The sequence below is a fragment of the Nomascus leucogenys genome, chromosome 6 (assembly GCF_006542625.1).
Source record: "Nomascus leucogenys isolate Asia chromosome 6, Asia_NLE_v1, whole genome shotgun sequence".
Lineage (NCBI taxonomy): Eukaryota > Metazoa > Chordata > Mammalia > Primates > Hylobatidae > Nomascus > Nomascus leucogenys.
The window spans coordinates 58588968-58610388 of record NC_044386.1 but is presented as its reverse complement, the minus strand read 5'-3'; the positions used below and the strand labels follow the sequence as shown (position 1 = coordinate 58610388).

Below are 21421 nucleotides of genomic sequence, written 5' to 3'. Positions count from 1 at the left end.
AAGCTAGGGTTAATTTCTACAGTTCTGAGACTAACTCATTTTAGATTCAGGATATAAATGTGTACATACATATGGTATAAAAAAAAGAGTGGCAATTTTATACATAGAAAATATATATGAGCCAAGCATGGTGGCCTGTACCTGTAATCCCAGCTACTCAAGAGGCTGAGGCAGGAAGATTGCTTGAGCCGAGGAGTTTTGAGACCAGCCTGGGCAACATAGCAATACCCCGCCTCAAAAAAAACAAAAAACAAAACAAAAACAAAACACCAAACCAATAACAATAAAAAAAAATATATGAATCACCAGATGGGAGAATTTTTCTTGAAAAGATTCTGAGCAATTATGATAAACTGTGCACAAACTACTCTCATATATTTTCATAGTACTTTAAATTTCATATTTCCCAGATCATTTTTACAAACCCCATTTCATAGCTTCTTTATATTTTAATCGGCTACTATTATCATTTTTTAATTATTATTATTATTTTTAGAGACAGAGTCTTTCTCTGTCACCCAGGCTAGGTGCAGTGGTGCAATCACAGCTCACTGCAGTCTCCAACTCCTGGGCTCAAGCAATCCCTCCACCTCAGACTCCCAAGTAGCTGAGACTATAGGCATGCAGCACCACACCAGCTAATTAAAAAAAAAAAAATTTGCACAGACAGGGTCTCACTATGTTGCCCAGGCTGGTCTTGAACTCCTGCGCTCAAGAGATCTCCCTGACTAGGCCTCCCAAAGTGCTGAGATTACAGATATGAGCCACTGTGCCCGGTCAGAGTACTATTACTAATACAAATTCACAAATGAGGAAAAACACAGCCAAGAAGTCATAGATAGGACTTCAGGATTTTGAAAGTTGTGCACAGCACAGTACAGCCTACTGACATGTACTACACACTCTCAAAGTTGGGAAAGTGAGTCTGCAATAACATTATCTGACAAAATAAAAGGAGAAAACCTAGGATCAGTAGTTGAGTATAGAGAAGAGAAAGCTAATTCTAAGTGTAGCTGCAAATAGCTTCCTTAAACTATAAAGACATAAAAGCAGTTCTCATACTTGGGGCGCTCTGCAAATGGACCAAATAATCTGCCAGTAAGCCATATACATCTTTTATAGCTTTAATTTCCATAATTCACAAACATTTCATTATGGCATTAATCCAATCATTTCCTTTCTTCTGTTCTATAATTGTATCATGTACATCTTTCTAAAGAATTAGAAAAGGATCTCAATATTTTCCATTTCTTTCATAGTTTCTTAGTTCTATCAGTGCCTAGTACTAAGTTTGACCAAAATTAGTGTCTTACTTAATGGTTCAGGTAAAAGCAGCCTCACTATTTTTCAGTCACCCCATGTTTCAAACTAGCCACTAGTGAGAAACAATGAGCTGCAAACCAACTACCATTTGGATTTTAACTTACAAATTATCCTTTTACTTTTCTCTCATTCAAGGATTGTAATGTTACTAAGATAATTTGCGAAATTCAACATCCATTCCAAATAGCCTTTCTTCCAAATGAAAAGAATGTGGTATATGAAATTTCTTTTTTTTTTTTTTTTTTTGAGACGGAGTCTTGCTCTGTCGCCCAGGCTGGAGTGCAGTGGCGCAATCTCGGCTCACTGCAAGCTCCGCCTCCCAGGTTCATGCCATTCTCCTGCCTCAGCCTCTCCGAGTAGCTGGGACTACAGGCGCCCGCCACCACGCCCGGCTAATTTTTTGTATTTTTTAGTAGAGACGGGGTTTCACTGTGTTAGCCAGGATGGCCTCGATCTCCTGACCTCGTGATCCGCCCGCCTCGGCCTCCCAAAGTGCTGGGATTACAAGCGTGAGCCACCGCGCCCGGCCTGAAATTTCTATGTCTCATTTTTGTTTGTTGACAAAGACAAATAATTGAGCAGAGATATACATAGAATAATTTATTGGTACCTAATACAGCCTGGCCTATTAATAAGTTAAATTTCAGCCATTCAAATTCTACCTCAGACCTTTTTTGTCTAAAGCAGCTTTATATAATACTTTATAGAAATGTTGAAAATTACAGCTGGGCACGGTGGCTTACGCCTGTAATCCCAGCACTTTGGGAGGCCAAGGCAGGCAGATCACCTGAGGTCAGGAGTTCAAGACCAGCCTGACAAACATGCAGAAACCCCGTCTCTACTAAAAATACAAAATTAGCCGGGTGTGGTGGCACATGCCTGTAATCCCAGCTACTTGGGAGGCTGCGGCAGGAGAATCACTTGAACCCATGAGGCGGAGGTTGCAGTGAGCCGAGATGGCGCCATTGCACTCCAGCCTGGGTGACAAAGCGAGATTCCATCTCAAAAAAAAAAAAAGAAGAAGCCCAAGAAGGCAGCATGGAGGCACCCAGCCTCTGCTGCCCTGTTACCCAAGCCCAGATTGGGCTGGAGTCAGGAAGGACTTCCTGTTGTGGGAAAAAGGTAAGCAGAACAGCCTCATCAGCCCTCACTGCCACTGCAAACACCTACAATCCTTACTACAAGAGAAACCAACAGTCCTTGCAAGCCTGGAGCCTAGTTTGGAGAGCTGCTAAAAATTCACACAGCTGCTTTGCTCCAGATTAGGAGAACAAGGTGAGCATTCCCGCCCACCCGTGAGCCAAGCTGCCACAGCTTAGTGCCACCCTAAGGCCAGAGCCACTTCTGGAGTGTACCCTGTTCCGGGAGTCAGAAGCCACTGCACCTCTCCAGCCCTTGGGCTCCATCTTCATTCCACCAAGCTCACACAGGTGGCTGGTGGCTACAATGTCATGACCCTGAGTGCTTGGAGCCTGGGCTCAGGATCAGCTGTGATTCGAGTCCTGCACAGCAGGAAAACTAACCCATGGCATGCACACTTCCAGGTAGAGAAACAGTCTGGCAGTCCCACACAGGGCAGACACACCCTTGAGCAGGAGAGGCTTTCAAACCCCTGAGGAGCTGACCCACCTTCAGGTCAGTGTATTTGCCAGCACTCAGGGCCAGCTGGCTCAGGCCAGCTCCTGGCAGATACACCCCCAGGCCAGCTGAGCGACTGCACACCTGTGCCTTGGACCTGAGAAACAGCCTGCTGAGCCTGCCCCTGGCAGGTATGCCTCCCAGCCCAGCCCAGCAGCCATGAGCCCATGCCCCTGGCCACAGTAACAGCACTGTGGCCCCAACCCCAGTGAGCCAGACTCCAAACTGGCTGACCCACTTGTGTGCACATGCAGACCCTGACCTGAGAAGCAGCCTGGTGAGACCACACTCAGAAAAATCATGCCAACACTGCCACAAACTCTCACCTTAGGCCACAGAGACACTTGCAAACATCTCCAGCATGGGTTACAGCTGAAGAAATTGCATGAAGACTACACTATTGCATCCACCTAGCATCAAAGCGACGGCACCACACCCAACTGATACCCCAAGACTCAAGTCTTTCCCTATGAAATCTACTCCATAAAATTTGGAGAGTCAACTGTTCTACCAGATGCATAGAAATCAACATAGGGACACATCAAACATGAAAAAGCAAGGAAATATGACACCACTCAAGGAACGATAATTCTCCAGTAAAAGACCCCAATCATAAGGAATTATACAAAATCCCAGAAAAAAAATCTAAATAATAATTTTAAAGAAACTCAGTGACATATAAGAGAATAAAGATAGACAATTCAGTTAAATCAGAAAAACAATTCATGATTTCAATGAGAAATTCAACAGAAATAGATATCATAAAAAAGAACCAAAGAAATCTTAGCACTAAAGAATTAAATGGGCCAGGCGCGGTGGCTCACGCTTGTAATCCCAGCACTTTGGGAGGCCGAGGCGGGTGGATCACGAGGTCATGAGATCGAGACCACGGTGAAACCCCGTCTCTACTAAAAATACAAAAAATTAGCTGGGCGTGGTGGCGGGCGCCTGTAGTCCCAGCTACTCGGAGAGGCTGAGGCAGGAGAATGGCGTGAACCCGGGAGGCGGAGCTTCCAGTGAGCCGAGATCGCGCCACTGCACTCCAGCCTGGGCGACAGAGCGAGACTCCGTCTCAAAAAAAAAAAAAAAAAAAAAAAAAAAGAATTAAATGGGCCGGGTGTGGTGGCTCACGCCTATAATCCCAGCACTTTAGGAGGCCGAGGTGGGCAGATCACTTGAGGTCAGGAGTTTGAGACCAGCCTGGCCAACATGGTGAAACCCCATCTCTACTAAAAATACAAAAATTAGCCAGGTGTGGTGGTGGGCACCTGTAATCCCAGCTACTCAGGAGGCTGAGGCAGGAGAATTGCTTGAACCAGGAGGCAGAGGTTGCAGTGAGCTGAGATCACGCCACTGCACTCCAGCCTGGGTGGCAGAGCGAGACTCTGTCTCAAAAACAAAACAAAACAAAAAAAAAAGAATTCAATGAATGAAATAAAAAATACAATTGAGAGCTTCAACAACAGACTAGACCAGGCAGAATTTCTGAATTTGAAGACAGGTCTTTTGAATAACTCAGGCAGACAAAAATCAAATTTTTTAATGAAGAAAACCTACAGGATCTACTAGATTTTCTGTATTTTGTTTGCTTAACAAACAAAATAACTAGGAATAAATTTAACCAAAGAAGTGAAAGATCTCCACAAGTAAAACCAGAAAATACTAATGAAAGAAATTGAAGAGGACATACAATAAAATGGAAAGATATCTCATGCTCTTGTATTGGAAGAATTAATATAGCTAAATTAATAGTGTTTAAATGCCTATAGTATCTGAAGTGCTACAGATTCAATGCAATCCCTATCAAAATACCAATGACATTTTTTGCAGAAATAGAAAAACAATCCGACCCCAAATAGCTAAAGCAATCCTAAGCAAAAACACAAAAGAAAACAAAACAAGTTGGAGGTATAACACTACCTAATTTCAAATTATACTACAAAGCTATAGTAACCAAAACGGCATGGTACTGGCATAAAAATAGACACACAGACCAACAGAACAGATCAGAGAATCCAGAAATAGATCCATTTATCTACAGCCAACTGAGTTTGACAAAGGCACCACAGCATTCACTGGGGGAAAGAACAGTCTCTTCAATAAATGATGCTGGGAAAACTGGATAGCCACATGCAGAAAAATTAAACTAGACCCCCATCTCTCACCTTATATAAAAATCAGCTCAAAATGGATTAAAGACCTAAATGCAAGGCCTGAAACTACAAAACTACTAGAAGAAAACATAGGGTAAATGTTTCAGAACACTAGTCTAGGAAAATACTTTATGAATAAGACCTCAAAAGCACAGGCAACAAAAACAAAAATAAATTGGATTATATCAAACTAAAAACCTTCTTCACAGCAAAGGAAACAGTCAATAGAGTGAAAAGATAACCTACAAAATGGAAGAAAATATCTACAAACTATTCATCTAATGGGATTAATATCCAGAATATGTAAGAAACTCAAACATCTCAACAGCCAAAAAAAAAAAAGAGAAAAGAAAAGAAAAGAAAAACATCTCATTAGAAAATGGGCAAATGGTCTACAGAGACATTTCTCAAAAGAAGATATACAAATGGCCAACACATATATGAAAAAATGTTCAGTATCACTAGTCATCAGGGAAATGCAAATAAAAACCACAATGAGATATTGTATCACCCCAGTAAAAATGGCTATCATCAAAAAGACAAAAAATAACAAATGCTGGCAAGGATGCAGAGAAAAGAGAACTCTCAAATACAGTGTTGGTGGGTGATATGGTTTGGCTGTGTCCCCACCCAAATCTCATATTGAATTCCCACATGTTGTGGGAGGGACCCAGTGGGAGGTAACTGAATCATGGGGGCAGGTCTTTCTCATGCAGTTCTCGTGATAGTGAGTAAGTCTCATGAGATCTGATGGTTATAAGGGAGAGTTTTCCTGCACAAGCTCTCTTTGCCTGCTGCCATCCATGTAGGATGTGACTTGCTCCTCCTTGCCTTCCACCATGATTGTGAGGCCTCCCCAGCCATGTGGAATTATAAGTCCAATTAAACTTCTTTCTTTTGTAAATTGCTCAGTCTTGGGTATGTCTTTATCAGCAGTATGAAAACAGACTAATACAGTAGGAATGTAAACTAGTACAGTTACTACTATGGAGAAAAGTATGTAGGTTCCTCAAAAAAACTACAAATAGAACTACCATACAATTCAGCAATCCCACTACTGGGAAGATCAGTATATTGAAGAGATATCTGCACACTCACGTTTACTGCATCACTGTTCACAATAGCCAAGATATGGAATCAACCCAAGTGTACAACAACAGATGAGTGGATAAAGAAAATGTGGTATATCGGCCAGGCATGGTGGCTCATGCCTGTAATCCCAGAACTTTGAAAGGCCAAGGCAGGTGGATCACCTGAGGTCAGAGTTAGAGACCAGCCTGGCCAACATGGTGAAACCCCATCTCTACAAAAAATACAAAAATTAGCCAGGGATGGTGGCATGTGCCTGTAGTCCCAGCTACCCAGGAGGCTGAGGCAGGAGCACTGCTTGAACCCGGGAGGTGGTGGTTGCACTGAGCCAAGATCACCACCACTGCACTCCAGCCTGGGTGACAGAGCAAGACGCTGTCTCAAAAAATAAATAAATAAATAAATAAAATAAAATGTGGTATATATAAACAAGGGAATACTATTCAGCCATAAAAAATAAAATGCTGTCATTCATGGCAACATGGATGGCACTTGTGGCTGTTATGTTAAATGAAATAAGCCAAGCAAAGAAAGACAAATACCGCATGTTCTCACTAATATATGAGGAAGCTAAAAAAAGTTGATTTTACGTAAGTAAAAAGTAGAAGAGAGGTTATTAGAGGCTGGAAACAGTAGTGGGAATGGGGAGATAGGGAAAGATTTGTTAAAGGATACAAAATTACAGCTAGAGAGAAGGAATAACTTCTAGTGTTCCATAGCACTACAGGATGATTACAGTTAACAATGATATATACATATATATATATATATATATATATTTTTTTTTTTTTTTTTTTTTTTTTTTTTTTTTTTTTTGAGACAGAGTCTCAGTCTGTCACCCAGGCTGGAGTGTAGAGTGCAATCTTTGCTCACTGCAACCTCCACCTCCTGGGTTCAAGCAGTTCTCCTGCCTCAGCCTCCCAAGTAGCTGGGATTATAAGCATGCCCCACCACACCCGGCTAATTTTTGTGTTTTTAGTAGACACAGGGTTTCACCATGTTAGCCAGGTTGGTCTCGAACTCCTGACCTCAGGGAATCCACCTGCCTCAGCCTCCCAAAGTGCTGGGATTACAGGCATGAGCCACTGTGCCTGGCCCAATAATATATATTTTCAAATAGATAGAAGAAAGAATATCGAATGCTCCCAACACAAAGAAACGATAAATGTTTGAGATGATGTAGATGCTAGTTACGCTGATCTGGTCACTATACATTGTATGTCTCAAAACATCACTATGTACCTCATACATATGTATGATTATTATGTGTCAATTATAATTTTTTTAAGAGGCCATACATGGTATCTCCCACTTTGGCCAATGTGGATTGAGATGAGGGTGGATGGGGAAGAGTGGGGAAGGCAGCAGTCTTTGCTACAGAGGTGGGCAAAACTTTTAAACCTAAAGCCTCAAAACCTAAGTGAATGAAAAGTAAAAGCTGCTTTTGTCCTTACCTCGTCATCCCACTCCCCAGACAAGTCACTCATTATTGATAGTTTAATGTGTCTTTAAAGGGGTTTGCAATTATAAAAATTTTGTGGGAGTACTAAAAATCATAAGCCATAACTCATATCCAAAGAACAGAAGCCCAGAAAAGATAGACTAAAACAAAAATATTTTTTGGCAGGCCTGTAATTATATATTATATACATGGCGACAGGATTAAACAGTCAGTTTTCTAGCCCCTTCATGCAGTATTGAAAGACACCTTAGGGATTCTGTCCCAAGATGGCCGAATAGGAACAGCTCCGGTCTGCAGCTCCCAGCATGATTGACGCAGAAGACAGGTGATTTCTGCATTTCCAACTGAGGTACCTGATTCATCTCACTGGGACTGGTTGGAGAGTGGGTCCAGCCCATGGAGGGCAAGCTGAAGCAGGGCAGGGCATCACCTCACCCGGGAAGCATAAGGGGGTTGGGGGATTTCCCTTCCCCTAGCCAAGGGAAGCCATGACAGACAGTACCTGGAAAAACGGGACACTCCCGCCCAAATACTGCGCTCTTCCAAAGGTCTTAGCAAACGGCACACCAGGAGATTACATCCTGCACCTGGCTCAGCGGGTACCCACGGAGCCTTGCTCACTGCTAGCGCAGCAGTCTGAGATAGACCTGTGGGGCAGCAGCCTGGCAGGGGGAGGGGCGTCTGCCATTGCTGAGGCTTGAGTAGGTAAACAAAGCAGCCAAGGAAGCTCGAACTGGGCAGAGCCCACTGCAGCTCAGTAAGGCCTGCTGCCTCTGTAGACTCCACCTCTTGGGGCAGAGCATAGCTGAACAAAAGGTGGCAGAAACTTTTGCAAACTTAAACGTCCCTGTCTGACAGCTCTGAAGAGAGCAGTGGTTCTCCCAGCATGGAGTTTGAGCTCAGAGAATGGACAGACTGCCTCCTCAAGTGGGTCCCTGATGCCCGTGTAGCCTAACTAGAAGACACCTCCCAGCAGGGGCTGAGTGTCACCTCATACAGCTGGGTGCCCCTCTGAGACGAAGCTTCCAGAGGAAGAATCAGGCAGCAATATCTGCTGTTCTGCAATGTTTGCTGTTCTGCAGCCTCTGCTGGTGATACCCAGGTAAACAGAGTCTGGAGTGGACCTCCAGCAAACTCCAACAGACCTGCAACTGAAGGATCTGACTGTTAGAAAGAAAACTAACAAACAGAAAGGAATAGCATCAATATCAACAAAAAGGACATCCACACCAAAACCCCATCTGTAGGTCACCATCATCAAAGACCAAAGGTAGATAAAACCACAAAGATGAGGAAAAAACAGAGCAAAAAAGCTGAAAATTCTAAAAGCCAGAGCACCTCTTCTCCTCCAAAGGATCACAGCTCCTTGCCATCAATGGAACAAAGCTGGATGGAGAATGAATTTGATGAGTTGACAGAAGTAGGCTTCAGAAGGTCGCTAATAACAAACTTCTCCGAGCTAAAGGAGGATGTTCGAACCCAACACAAGGAAGCTAAAAACCTTGAAAAAAGATTAGACGAATGGCTAACTAGAATAAACAGTGTAGAGAAGACCTTAAATGAGCTGACGGGGCTGAAAACCATTGCACAAAAACTACGTGCCGCACGCACAAGCTTCAGTAGCCGATTTGACCATGTGGAAGAAAGGGTATCAGTGATTGAAGATCAAATTAATGAAATGAAGCGAGAAGAGAAGTTTAGAGAAAAAAGAGCAAAAAGAAATGAACAAAGCCTCCAAGAAATATGGGACTATGTGAAAAGACCAAATCTACGTTTGATTGGTGTACCTGAAAGTGACAAGGAGAATGGAACCAAGCTGGAAAACACTCTGCAGGATATTATCCAGGAGAACTTCCCCAACCTAGCAAGACAGGCCAACATTCAAATTCAGGAAATACAGAGACCACCACAAAGATACTCCATGAGAAGAGCAACTCCAAGACACATAATTGTCAGATTCACCAAGGTTGAAATGAAGGAAAAAATGTTAAGGGCAGCCAGAGAGAAAGGTCAGGTTACCCACAAAGGGAAGCCCATCAGACTAAGAGCGGATCTCTCGGCAGAAACTCTACAAGCCAGAAGAGAGTGGGGGCCAATATTCAACATTCTTAAAGAAAAGAATTTTCAACCCAGAATTTCATATCCAGCCAAACTAAGCTTCATAAGTGAAGGAGAAATAAAATCCTTTACAGACAAGCAAATGCTGAGAGATTCTGTCACCTCCAGGCCTGCCTTACAAGAGCTCCTGAAGGAAGCACTAAACATGGAAAGGAACTGTACCAGCCACTGCAAAAACATGCCAAATTGTAAAGACCATTGATGCTAGGAAGAAACTGCATCAACTAACTGGCAAAATAACCAGCTAACACCATAATGACAGGATCAAATGCACACATAACAATATTAACCTTAAATGTAAATGAGCTAAATGCCCCAATTAAAAGACACGGACTGGCAAATTGGATAAAGAGTCAAGACCCATCAGTGTGCTGTATTCAGGAGACCTATCTCACATGCAGAGACACACATAGGCTCAAAATAAAGGGATGAAGGAAGATCTACCAAGCAAATGGAAAGCAAAAAACAAAAAAGCAAGGGTTGCAATCCTAGTGTCTGATAAAACAGACTTTAAACCAACAAAGATCAAAAGAGACAAAGAAGGTCATTACATAATGGTAAAGGGATCAATTCAACAAGAAGAGCTAACTATCCTAAATATATATGCACCCAATACAGGAGCACCCAGATTCATAAAGCAAGTCCTTAGTGACCTACAAAGAGACTTAGACTCCCACACAATAATAATGGGAGACTTTAATACCCCACTGTCAATATTAGACAGATCAACCAGACAGAAGGTTAACAAGGATATCCAGGACTTGAACTCAGCTCTGCACCAAGCAGACCTAATAGACATCTACAGAACTCTCCACCCCAAATCAACAGAATATACATTCTTCTCAGCACCACATCACACTTATTCCAAAGTTGACCACATAGTTGGAAGTAGAGCACTCCTCAGCAAATGTAAAAGAACAGAAATTATAACAAACTGTCAGACCACAGTGCAATCAAATTAGAACTCAGGATTAAGAAACTCACTCAAAACCGCACAACTACATGGAAACTGAACAACCTGTTCCTGAATGACTACTGGGTAAATAACGAAATGAAGGAAGAAATAAAGATGTTCTTTGAAACCAATGAGAACAAAGACACAACATACCAGAATCTCTGGGACACATTTAAAGCAGTGTGTAGAGGGAAATTTATAGCACTAAATGCCCACAAGAGAAAGCAGGAAAGATCTAAAATCGACACCCTAACATCACAATTAAAAGAACTAGAGAAGCAAGAGCAAACACATTCAAAAGCTAGCAGAAGGCAAGAACTGAAGGAGATAGAGACAGAGCAGAACTGAAGGAAACCGAGACACAAAAAAAACCTTCAAAAAATCAATGAATCCAGGAGCTGGTTTTTTGAAAAGATCAAAAAATTGATAGACTGCTAGCAAGACTAATAAAAAAGAAAAGAGAGAAGAATCAAATAGATGCAATAAAAATGATAAAGGGGATATCACCACCATCTAACAGAAATACAAACTACCATCAGAGAATACTATAAACACCTCTATGCAAATAAACTAGAAAATCTAGAAGAAATGGATAAATTCCTCGACACATACACCCTCCCAAGACTAAACCAGGAAGAAGTTGAATCTCTGAATAGACCAATAACAGGCTCTGAAATTGAGGCAATAAATAGCCTACCAACCAAAAGAAGTCCAGGACCAGATGGATTCACAGCCGTATTCTACTAGAGGTACAAAAAGGAGCTGGTACCATTCCTTCTGAAACTATTCCAATCAATAGAAAAAGAGGGAAACCTCCCTAACTCATTTTATGAGGCCAGCATCATCCTGATACCAAAGCCTGGCAGAGATACAACAACAAAAAAAGAATTTTCGACCAATATCCCTGATGAACATTGATGCACAAATCCTCAATAAAATACTGGCAAACGGAATCCAGCAGCATGTCAAAAAGCTTATCCATCACTATCAAGTTGGCTTCATCCCTGGGATGCAAGGCTGGTTCAAAATATGTAAATCAATAAGCATAATTCATCACATAAACAGAACCAATGACAAAAACCATATGTTTATCTCAACAGATGCAGAAAAGGCCTTCGACAAAATTCAACAGCCCTTCGTGCTAAAAACTCTCAAAAAACTAGGTATCTGTGGAACGTATCTCAAAATAATAAGAGTGAGTTATGACAAACCCACAGCCAATATCATACTGAATGGGCAAAAACTGGAAGCATTCCCTTTGAAAACTGGCACAAGACAGGGATGCCCTCTCTCACCACTCTTATTCAACATAGTGTTGGAAGTTCTGGCCAGGGCAATCAGGCAAGAGAAAGAAATAAGGGGTATTCAATTAGGAAAAGAGGAAGTAAAATTGTCCCTGTTTGCAGATGACATGATTGTATATTTAGAAAACTCCATCATCTCAGCCCAAAATCTCCGTGAGCTGATAAGCAACTTCAGCAAAGTCTCAGGATACAAAATCAATGTGCAAAAATCACAAGCATTCCTATACACCAATAACAGACAGAGAGCCAAATCATGAGTGAACTCCCATTCCCAATTGCTACAAAGAAAATAAAATACCTAGGAATCCAACTTACAAGGGATATGAAGGACCTCTTCAAGGAGAACTATGAACCACTGCTCAAAGAAATAAAAGAGGACACAAACAAATGGAAGAACATTCCATGTTCATGGATAGGAAGAATCAGTATCGTGAAAATGGCCATACTTACCAAGGTAATTTATAGATTCAATGCTATCCCCATCAAGCTACCAATGACTTTCTTCACACAATTGGAAAAAACTACTTTAAATTTCATATAGAACCAAAAAAGAGCCCGCGTTGCCAAGACAATCCTAAGCCAAATGAACAAAGCTGGAGGCATCATACTACCTGACTTCAAACTGTACTACAAGGCTGCAGTAACCAAAACAGCATGGTACTGGTACCAAAACAGATATATAGACCAATGGAACACAGCAGAGGCTGCAGAAATAACACCACACATCTACAGCCATCTGATCTTTGACAAACCTGACAAAAACAAGAAATGGGGAAAGGATTCCCTATTTAATAAATGGTGCTGGGAAAACTGGCTAGCCATATGTAGAAAGCTGAAACTGGATCCCTTCCTTACACCTTATACAAAAATTAATTCAAGATGGATTAAAGACTTAAATGTTAGACCTAAAACCATAAAAACCCTAGAAGAAAACCTAGGCAATACCATTCAGGACACAGGCACGGACAAGGACTTCACGACTAAAACACCAAAAGCAATGGCAACAAAAGCCAAAATTGACAAATGGGATTTAATTAAACTAAAGAGCTTCTGCACAGCAAAAGAAACTACCATCAGAGTGAAGAGGCAACCTATAGAACGGGAGAACACTTTTGCAATCTATCCATCTGACAAAGGGCTAATATCCAGAATCTACAAAGAACTTAAACAAATTTACAAGACAAAAACAAACAACCCCAACAAAAAGTGGGCAAAGGATATGAACAGATACTTCTCAAAAGAAGACATTTATGCAGCCAACAGACACATGAAAAAATGCTCATCATCACTGGCCATCAGAGAAATGCAAATCAAAACCACAATGAGATACCATCTCTCACCAGTTAGAATGGTGATCATTAAAAAGTCAGGAAACAACAGATGCTGGAGAGGATGTGGAGAAATAGGAACACTTGTACACTGTTGGTAGGAGTGTAAACTAGTTCAATCATTGTGGAAGACAGTGTGGCGATTTCTCGAGGATCTAGAACTAGAAATACCATTTGACCCAGCAATGCCATTACTGGGTATACACCCAAAGGATTATAAATCATGCTACTATAAAGACACATGCACATGTATGTTTATTGTGGCACTATTCACAACAGCAGACTTGGAACCCAAATGTCCATCAATGATAGACTGGATTAAGAAAATGTGGCACATATACACCATGGAATACTATGCAGCCATAAAAAAGGATGAGTTCATGTCCTTTGCAGGGACATGGATGCAGCTGGAAACCATCATTCTGAGCAAACTATCACAAGGACAGAAAACCAAACACCACATGTTCTCACTTATAGGTGGGAACTGAACAATGAGAATACCTGGACACAGGGTGGGGAACATCACACACCGGGGCCTGTCGTGGGGTGGGGGGCAGGGGGAGGGATAGCAGAAATACCTAATGACGAGTTGATGGGTGCAACACACCAACATGGCACGTGTATACCTATGTAACAAACCTGCATGTCGTGCACATGTACCCTAGAACTTAAAGTATAATAATAATAATAATAATAAAGACAACTTAGGGATAAATCTAGTCCAACTTCTACAACACATAAATTTCTATCACAGCACCTATAACACTTAAACTATTTCTTTACTAGACTGAAGTCCCTTGAAAGCAGTGAGGTGACTAACTGGGCTTTTTATTCTTGGTACTTAGCATAGTACCCAACTCACAGTAGACACTCAACAAATGTTGCACACATGAGTGTATCAACCATTGCATGCTGAGGTTCCTTCCACAAAAATCTCCCAAGTGATATTCCAGTCTGTACTCAAGCACTTCACAGATGGGCTTTCTTTACCTTCCAGTGCAGTCCATCCAATCTCCGATCCTTTCTGACTGTACATAGGTTGAAGTGTAATATCAAATACAATTCCAGAGATGTAATCTCATAGAAAAAAAAACTTTCCTATGATTATAATGACCAAATCTTCTAGATCAAAAATAGGAATTCATGGTCAGACACAGGACATTTGGCCACTCCCCAGTCAATATACATACATTCAACCCTCCTGCAAAATCCATTTTAAGAAGTTAAACAGATGGTAACCAACCCAAAAAGTCTTCACCTTTTCACATTATTAAAGCACACCTCTATTAATACATGTGTGGATGATTCCTGTGTCAATGGAGGCTCTGAAAAACTCCATGAGCTTTCACACAGACACTGTAGTTTATACAAGGGATCCAAATAAGCAAAGCATGCCTCGCCAGGAAAGTCACATGGAACTATTTCTTTTTTTTCTTTCCTTTTTTTTTTTTGACATGGAGTCTTGCTCTGTCGCCCAGGCTGGAGTGCAGTGGCACGATCTCAGCTCACTGCGACCTCCGCCTCCGAGGTTTTTAAGCAATTCTCTGCCTCAGCTTCCGGAGTAGCCAGGATTATGGGTCCTGCCACTACGCCTGGCTAGTTTTTTGTATTTTTAGTAGAGACGGGGTTTCACCATCTTGGCCAGGCTGGTCTTGAACTCCTGACCTCGTGACCCACCCGCCTCGGCCTCCCAAAGTGCTGGGATTACAGGCATGAGCCACCACGCCAGGCCTGAAGCATTCCTTAACCTTCCCAGAAAGATTTTTAATTACCATGCTAAAAAAAAATTAGAAAATAGAAGTTGAGAAAATAAAGATATCCAAAATTCCACTCCTAAGTCCTAGGCAGATATGTCTGTGTCCTCATTCCTGTAAACAGCCCCACTACAATCACTTCAGGTTGTTTAAGGTAACTGTTTAGATGTAAGTTTTCATTGCCAACCTGACAGGTTGGTGCCAACTTGTTATCCCTGAAATACAGCAAAATTAGCTGGGTGTGGTGACTCATGCCTGTAGTCCTAGTGACTCGGGACGCTGGCATGTGAGGATCACTTGAGCCCAGGAGCTCAAGGTTACAGTAAGGTATGATCGTTCCACTGTGCTACAGCCTGGGTGACTGAGGAAGACCTTGCCTCTACAATAGAAACAAAAAAACTGAGAAATAAGTATACAATTGATGCAGCTGACATTTCGTTAGAGACTTTCAATTAATACAAAAAAATTAGCCGGGCTTGGTGGTAGGCACCTGTAATTCCAGCTACTTGGGAGGCCGAGGCAGGAGAATCACTTGAACCCAGAAAGCGGAGGTTGCAGTGAGCCGAGATCGCACCACTGTGCTCCAACCTGGGCAACAGAGTGAGACTGCGTCTCAGTAAAGAAAGAAAGAAAAATAATTCAAAGATATCTAAAAATAAGGTTAAACATCACATACATGAACACAAGCCTATCAACAACTTGTCAGAGAAAACACTGCAGTAGTGTAAGAGAACCATGAGCACAATCTTTGTAAATAGGACAGCATCGAGAGAGGGCAAAAAAATACCAGGAGAAATGGAGCAAAGGTTTTAGAAAGCCTCCATGAAGGGAGGCACACCAGAATGCTGCTGGAAACATGCTACAGCAAAAGTTAGTACATAGCATAATAGAGTTAAAGAATAAAGTGAACCTGGGAAGGTAGAAAGAGTGGATGAATGGAAAGAGGAAAGGTGGGTTGGGAGAAAGGATGGAGCAGGGAGGGAGGGAGTTAGTAGTTACCTACCTCTAGCCTACATGATAGCTTTGTACAATTTGGAAAAGAATGCCCTTCCAAAAGGAAACAGCCCTGTGCCAAGATGCACAGTTCGGAAAGCAAAGTCTAGGGTAGATTTCAGCCCTAATTTGTTTCCTGGCTAGATTCCTTTATGCCACGAACAACCTGCCTAACTATACAAAGCAGTCCCGGGAAACAGGGACCTGCTAACTAACTGGTGAAGAAGGAGGCAGGCCTTTATTTCCCTATTTTGGAGCACAGGCAAATTTCTCAGAACTGTACACAAAATGAATTTTCACTGGTATCTTTTCCCGCTGTTTTGCACCTGATGTGGAATTGTGTTCTAATAGAAAACATTTCAGTTTGGGGAACAATGCTGTTTCTGGTGAGTTGGAGGAGGGGGACTGCTAGATGATTATGGAATTTAAGGAAACCTGGTAGCTCTCATCACATAAGGATAGAGGTACCTGTGGGTGCCTAAGATTTGTGTTCCCAGTTACTTATTTAGCCTGGGGGGCTTTTCATGGCTTTGCTTGGCCATCTCTGGCTTTTCTGGGGCTCCTCCTCACACAGTCACCGGGGGCACCACTGCTTACTGGTAACAGGGTAACAGGCTTCTCCAGCTGAATGCCCAAAACTGAAAATAAACAATAGTGGTTCCTCAAAAGTTTCCTTTGCAGAAGACCTGTATCATAAATGCCGCCTCTATCCGCTTGTGAAAATGAGGATTCCTGAGCACACTCTTCCCCAAACCTACTAAAACAAAAGTTCTGGAAGTAAGGCCTGGGACTCTGCATTTTGAACAGTGGCCATCAATGTTATAAAATGACTGTTTAACAGGAATATGAAATATGAGAAATTCCTGGGTGGACTTTATGAAAGGGAAAGGGAATTAAAGGCTCAGGCCTTGCAATAGTATACAGTGTAAAGAACAAACCATGAATGGTTAAATATATGCCTTCCTCAGTAAATGTATAGTAAAAATTGCTAGGAACTTCAAAAAATTGTAGCATATATAAACACACAGATAGCTAGTGCTTGTAGTCTAATTAAAAATGTTATTCTAAAATTAGGTTATAATGACATTTCACGTATTGAGTTTGATATAATAAAAGAAGACCTCACTTTTTGAAAAATTTCATATTGGAGGGTTGCCTATAGAACTTAGTACAAAATCACTCCCTGGGCCATCTGCAAAATTTAGGCCTCTACTGAAGAATCTTAGTTGATCAACTGTTAGTCCTTTCTTAATAGCACCTTGAGTGGGTAACAGAGAATAATAATAAAAACAAATTTCTTACCGCTGTAAGGGGTCCTTCTGCCTGTGCCTCCATTAGACTTGTGGGCGTCGCTGCAATAAACTGACTAGCAGCTCCAGGCTGGAGTTCCAGCCTATCTGTATATTGTTCTGAAGCAGCAGTAGGAGGACCCTCTGCAGAAAGTGCTAAGACCACACCTGAGGTTTCCTTCTTTAAATGATCATTTTCTGCCCAAGGACCTAACTGGAGCTTTTCATCTTGAGGTGATGCCTCCAGGACTTGAAGTACTTCAGGCTCCTCATCAGAAGGACTTCCAGTTGTTTTATGTCCTACAGCCTCATTTGTCCTAAAATCCTGAAGGTCCTGCTCCTTGTCCACAATTACCCATTCTTTGGAATCAATTTCTTGCTTGCAAGAGCTCAGGTTAACAGCTATAAATCCATTGCTGCCACCACCATCTGCCTGCTCAGGGGTGTTGGCAGAAGCAGGCTTGGAGGCATCTGGAAGATATTCTTCATCATAGTGCCAGATGTGGTCAGTACGGGATGCAGCAGGAACGCAAGGCTTATGCAGCAAAGCAGGGAGAATAGATTCTTTTCCTGCACTGGTATCTTTCTGCATTTTCTCCAGGCTTAAGGAAATGGAAAGAAGTTACTCAACTGTCCTAAGGAAACATTTATTATATAATATATAAGCTCCATAGAGAACTAATATGGACACAAAGATGAGAGAAAAAAAGATGGATAAAGCACAAGGAAAGTTTCACAGCATTGATAATGTTCTTCTCTACCTGCCACATCCTGCTTTGGAAGATGGAGCTCAGTTCTTTCCTCAGCAAGGCCCTTTTTAGTTCCCTTCTTTTGTCAAACCAACTTTTTATTGAACTAAGCTTTTATCCCTATTGTATGTTGATAGTTATTCTCAATATGAGCCACAACTCAAAATGTGTAAACCAATGCCCCATCCATCCTTTTGATCATGTGAGCATGTAGACATGTGCTTACATAACATAGCTATGAATGATTACCACATGAGGAAGAACACACATATGTGAAGGATTGTTTAAAATGGACGCCAGATTGGAGTAGGCCAGAAGTGGCTGAATTGTCTTGGGACACGGTAATTATCATCTTAGTCAAATTCACAGTCCCTCTAACCTAATATTTCATTACCAATAGTAGCCACTAGAGATGCACCACTGAAGGGCATGACTACTATTAAAGGAAATTAGGTCTTAATACTGCGAATACTACTGAAGCTTTCTATAATTCATAAATATATCCCACACTTTTTTCATTTCTGTCTTCTGTTATCAAAATTTGTTGTAGGGATAATGTGCCTCAAAACCATGCATTACAGTCTTTACCTATGTATAGATCTCTCAAGTTTCACCTTCCTTTCTCTCTAGGTAGATTGCGAACTCTTGAGGGCAAGCATGATATACTTATTGGTATCTATTTTCCTACAGTATCTTACTCCTAGAAGGTCTTCACTAAAGTGAATTGAACTGACTGTCCCTTGTGTATAAATTACTTTTTCCCCTCCTTTATGTATTCCCCTCATCTCTGCCTAATGCCATCTTTATCATGCCCTCTCCAACACTACACTGTTGTGTGGAAGAGATTACTTTCTAAACAAAGTTACTGTAAAAATGTTCATTTAACTTGTACCTAGTGTTAGGAAGTTATCAGCTCTTACTGCTCAGCTTCCAAAGCCAAAGGATATGCTATAGAATTTATAATAATTAAGAATCAGGATAATAATAATTAAAAACATGGATGAAAATTAGAGCTTAATAGACTCAGTGTTACAAAAATGCAAGAATTTCTTATTTGAAAGACTTTATGTAACAGAAATACACAATAATAATAACAACAACAACAACAACAACAATAATAATGGTACCTTAGAAGCTTTAAAAAGAAAAATACACTATTTTATACCAGGTCTCAAGGAACTTGTCAGTGTCTGGCTTTGGCTCCAGGGTCAGACGTTTTTCTAGCTCAAAGCTGTGGATGGAACGTAACTTTCGCACCAATGGAATATCTCTGTCTGGCTGAGTAATCTCTGAGCGGACACGAATTGGTGACCCAAGGCTTGGAGCATTGAGAAGACCATTTGCCTGGCCATGGCTATTCTCCTCTTCAGTAGCAGCCTATCCAAAATATAAAATAAAACCATGAAAAACATTCTAGGCAACACACATGACAGGAATCATTGAAGCCTTTCAAAATAATATAAATAAATGATTAGATGTGTTTTCAGACGATTAGGATATTTTGGCTAGTTTACTTCATTACATTCTTATCTATTAACTCTTCATTAAATGTGTTTTCTTAATTTATACTCAGTTTCAGTATTATTTTAGTTTTTTAAAATACTTTTGGCACAAACATAAATAATCTAAAAATGTTTAACAGACTTGGATTTTTGAATTATGTCTGACTTGAGCCTTGTAGTATCCCATTCCACTAACCTGAAACTGAAACCTGGAAAGGATGTTCCCTTTGAGACATAAGTGGTCTCACGAGTTAGGAGAGGCTGCCAAGCCAGAGTCGCTATACCTCTTTTCTCATTCTCCCTCTAAAAAACAAAAAACAACAAAAAGCCTGGGGGCCAGACTACTAAGGAGCTGAGGCAGAGGAGAAGGAGGATGAGTGTGAGGCAGCCCAGGGGGTGGGATTGTTTAAGCACAGGTGCCTACAGCAGCACATTATCAGGGAAAATAAGCCTTATATAAGGAGTGTGGTGACAGAGGGAAGTCTGGGACATCTACTCTGATTAGAGACCCTCCAGAGGATGCCTAATTGGCTCAAATTGGTGATATACTCAGGGTAGCAGCAGAAACACAAGCCAGTCTTCCTTGAAGGAAGGTTTCCCCAAACCCCAATTTAGGTCTCCAGAACTCCCATCAATTATTAATTAATTAGCAAAAAAAAAAAAAAAAGAGAGAGAATCAATACATGAGAGGGCATGCTACCATGATTGACACAACAGAAATAATAGTCAAAATTAAGAAAAACATTTAAAACTCCCAAATATTTCAGACTGAACTGGTTCCAATACAAAATATAGACCAGCTATGCATAAATGTTTAAATAAATAAAGGTTACTATAACAAAGATCAACAAAGGGTTATTTGGAATTAAATGATTGATTAACTTAATATTTAATATTCAATTAACAAGTTAAGCAGCAAGTAAGCAAAAAAAAAAAAAAAAAAGGTTTAAATTATTAATTAGTGAAGTGGAAGACACAGCCAAAGAAATTACCTAGAATAAAAAACAGCAAGATAGGCCGGGCGTGGTAGCTCACATCTGTAACCCCAGCACTTTGGGAGGCCAAGGACAGTGAGTCACAAGGTCAGGAGTTGGAGACTAGCCTGGCCAACACAGTAAAACCCTGTCTCTACTAAAAATACAAAAAAAAATTAGCTGGGCATGGTGGCACACACCTGTAATCCTAGCTACTTGGGAGGCTGAGGCAGGAGAATCACTTGAACCCAGGAGAGGGAGGTTGCAGTGAGCCGAGATCGTGCCATTGCACTCAGCCTGGGCAACAGACCAAGATTCCATCTCAAAAAAACAAAAACAAAAACAAAACAAACCCAGCAAGATAAGAAGAAAGTTATGAAAAAAGTTATTAAGAGATATGATGGATACAATAAAAAGCCATAACATATGTCTAACTGGAGTCCTAGAAAGAGATAATAGAAAGAATGAAGAGGTAGTAACATTTAGATACAGAATGGCTGTTATTTCCCAGAACATATTTTTATACAAAAATATGAATAAAAATATTCAAGGGACACAAGATATCCCAAGCAAGATAAATATATGCTCAGAAACATCATAGTGAAAACGCAGAACACCACAGACAAGAACAAGAACTAAAAAGTAGCTGGGAAGGAAAGATGAAGGTGGGGGAAACAATCACTTAAAAAGGAAAAAACAATTAGAAAAACAGTAAGTTTCTGAACACCAGTGACTGAAGCCAGAGGAAAAATAACTATCAATAGAAAACTTTATATTTGGGCTGGGCATG

The 21421-nt window shown here is 41.1% G+C and overlaps 1 protein-coding gene across 4 annotated transcripts in view; it reads right to left on the bottom strand.

The window, feature by feature from the left end:
- Nucleotides 1–21421, bottom strand: part of TTBK2 (tau tubulin kinase 2) — a 182220-nt gene that overhangs the window by 16106 nt on the left and 144693 nt on the right. For all 4 annotated transcript variants that reach the window (XM_003266784.4, XM_030814219.1, XM_030814220.1 and 1 more), the window contains 2 exons: nt 19321–19532; nt 17420–18008 (listed from right to left, as the gene is read on the bottom strand). In XM_003266784.4, the coding sequence (XP_003266832.2) occupies nt 17420–18008; nt 19321–19532 (801 nt within the window). The remainder of the gene's footprint in view (nt 1–17419; nt 18009–19320; nt 19533–21421) is intronic.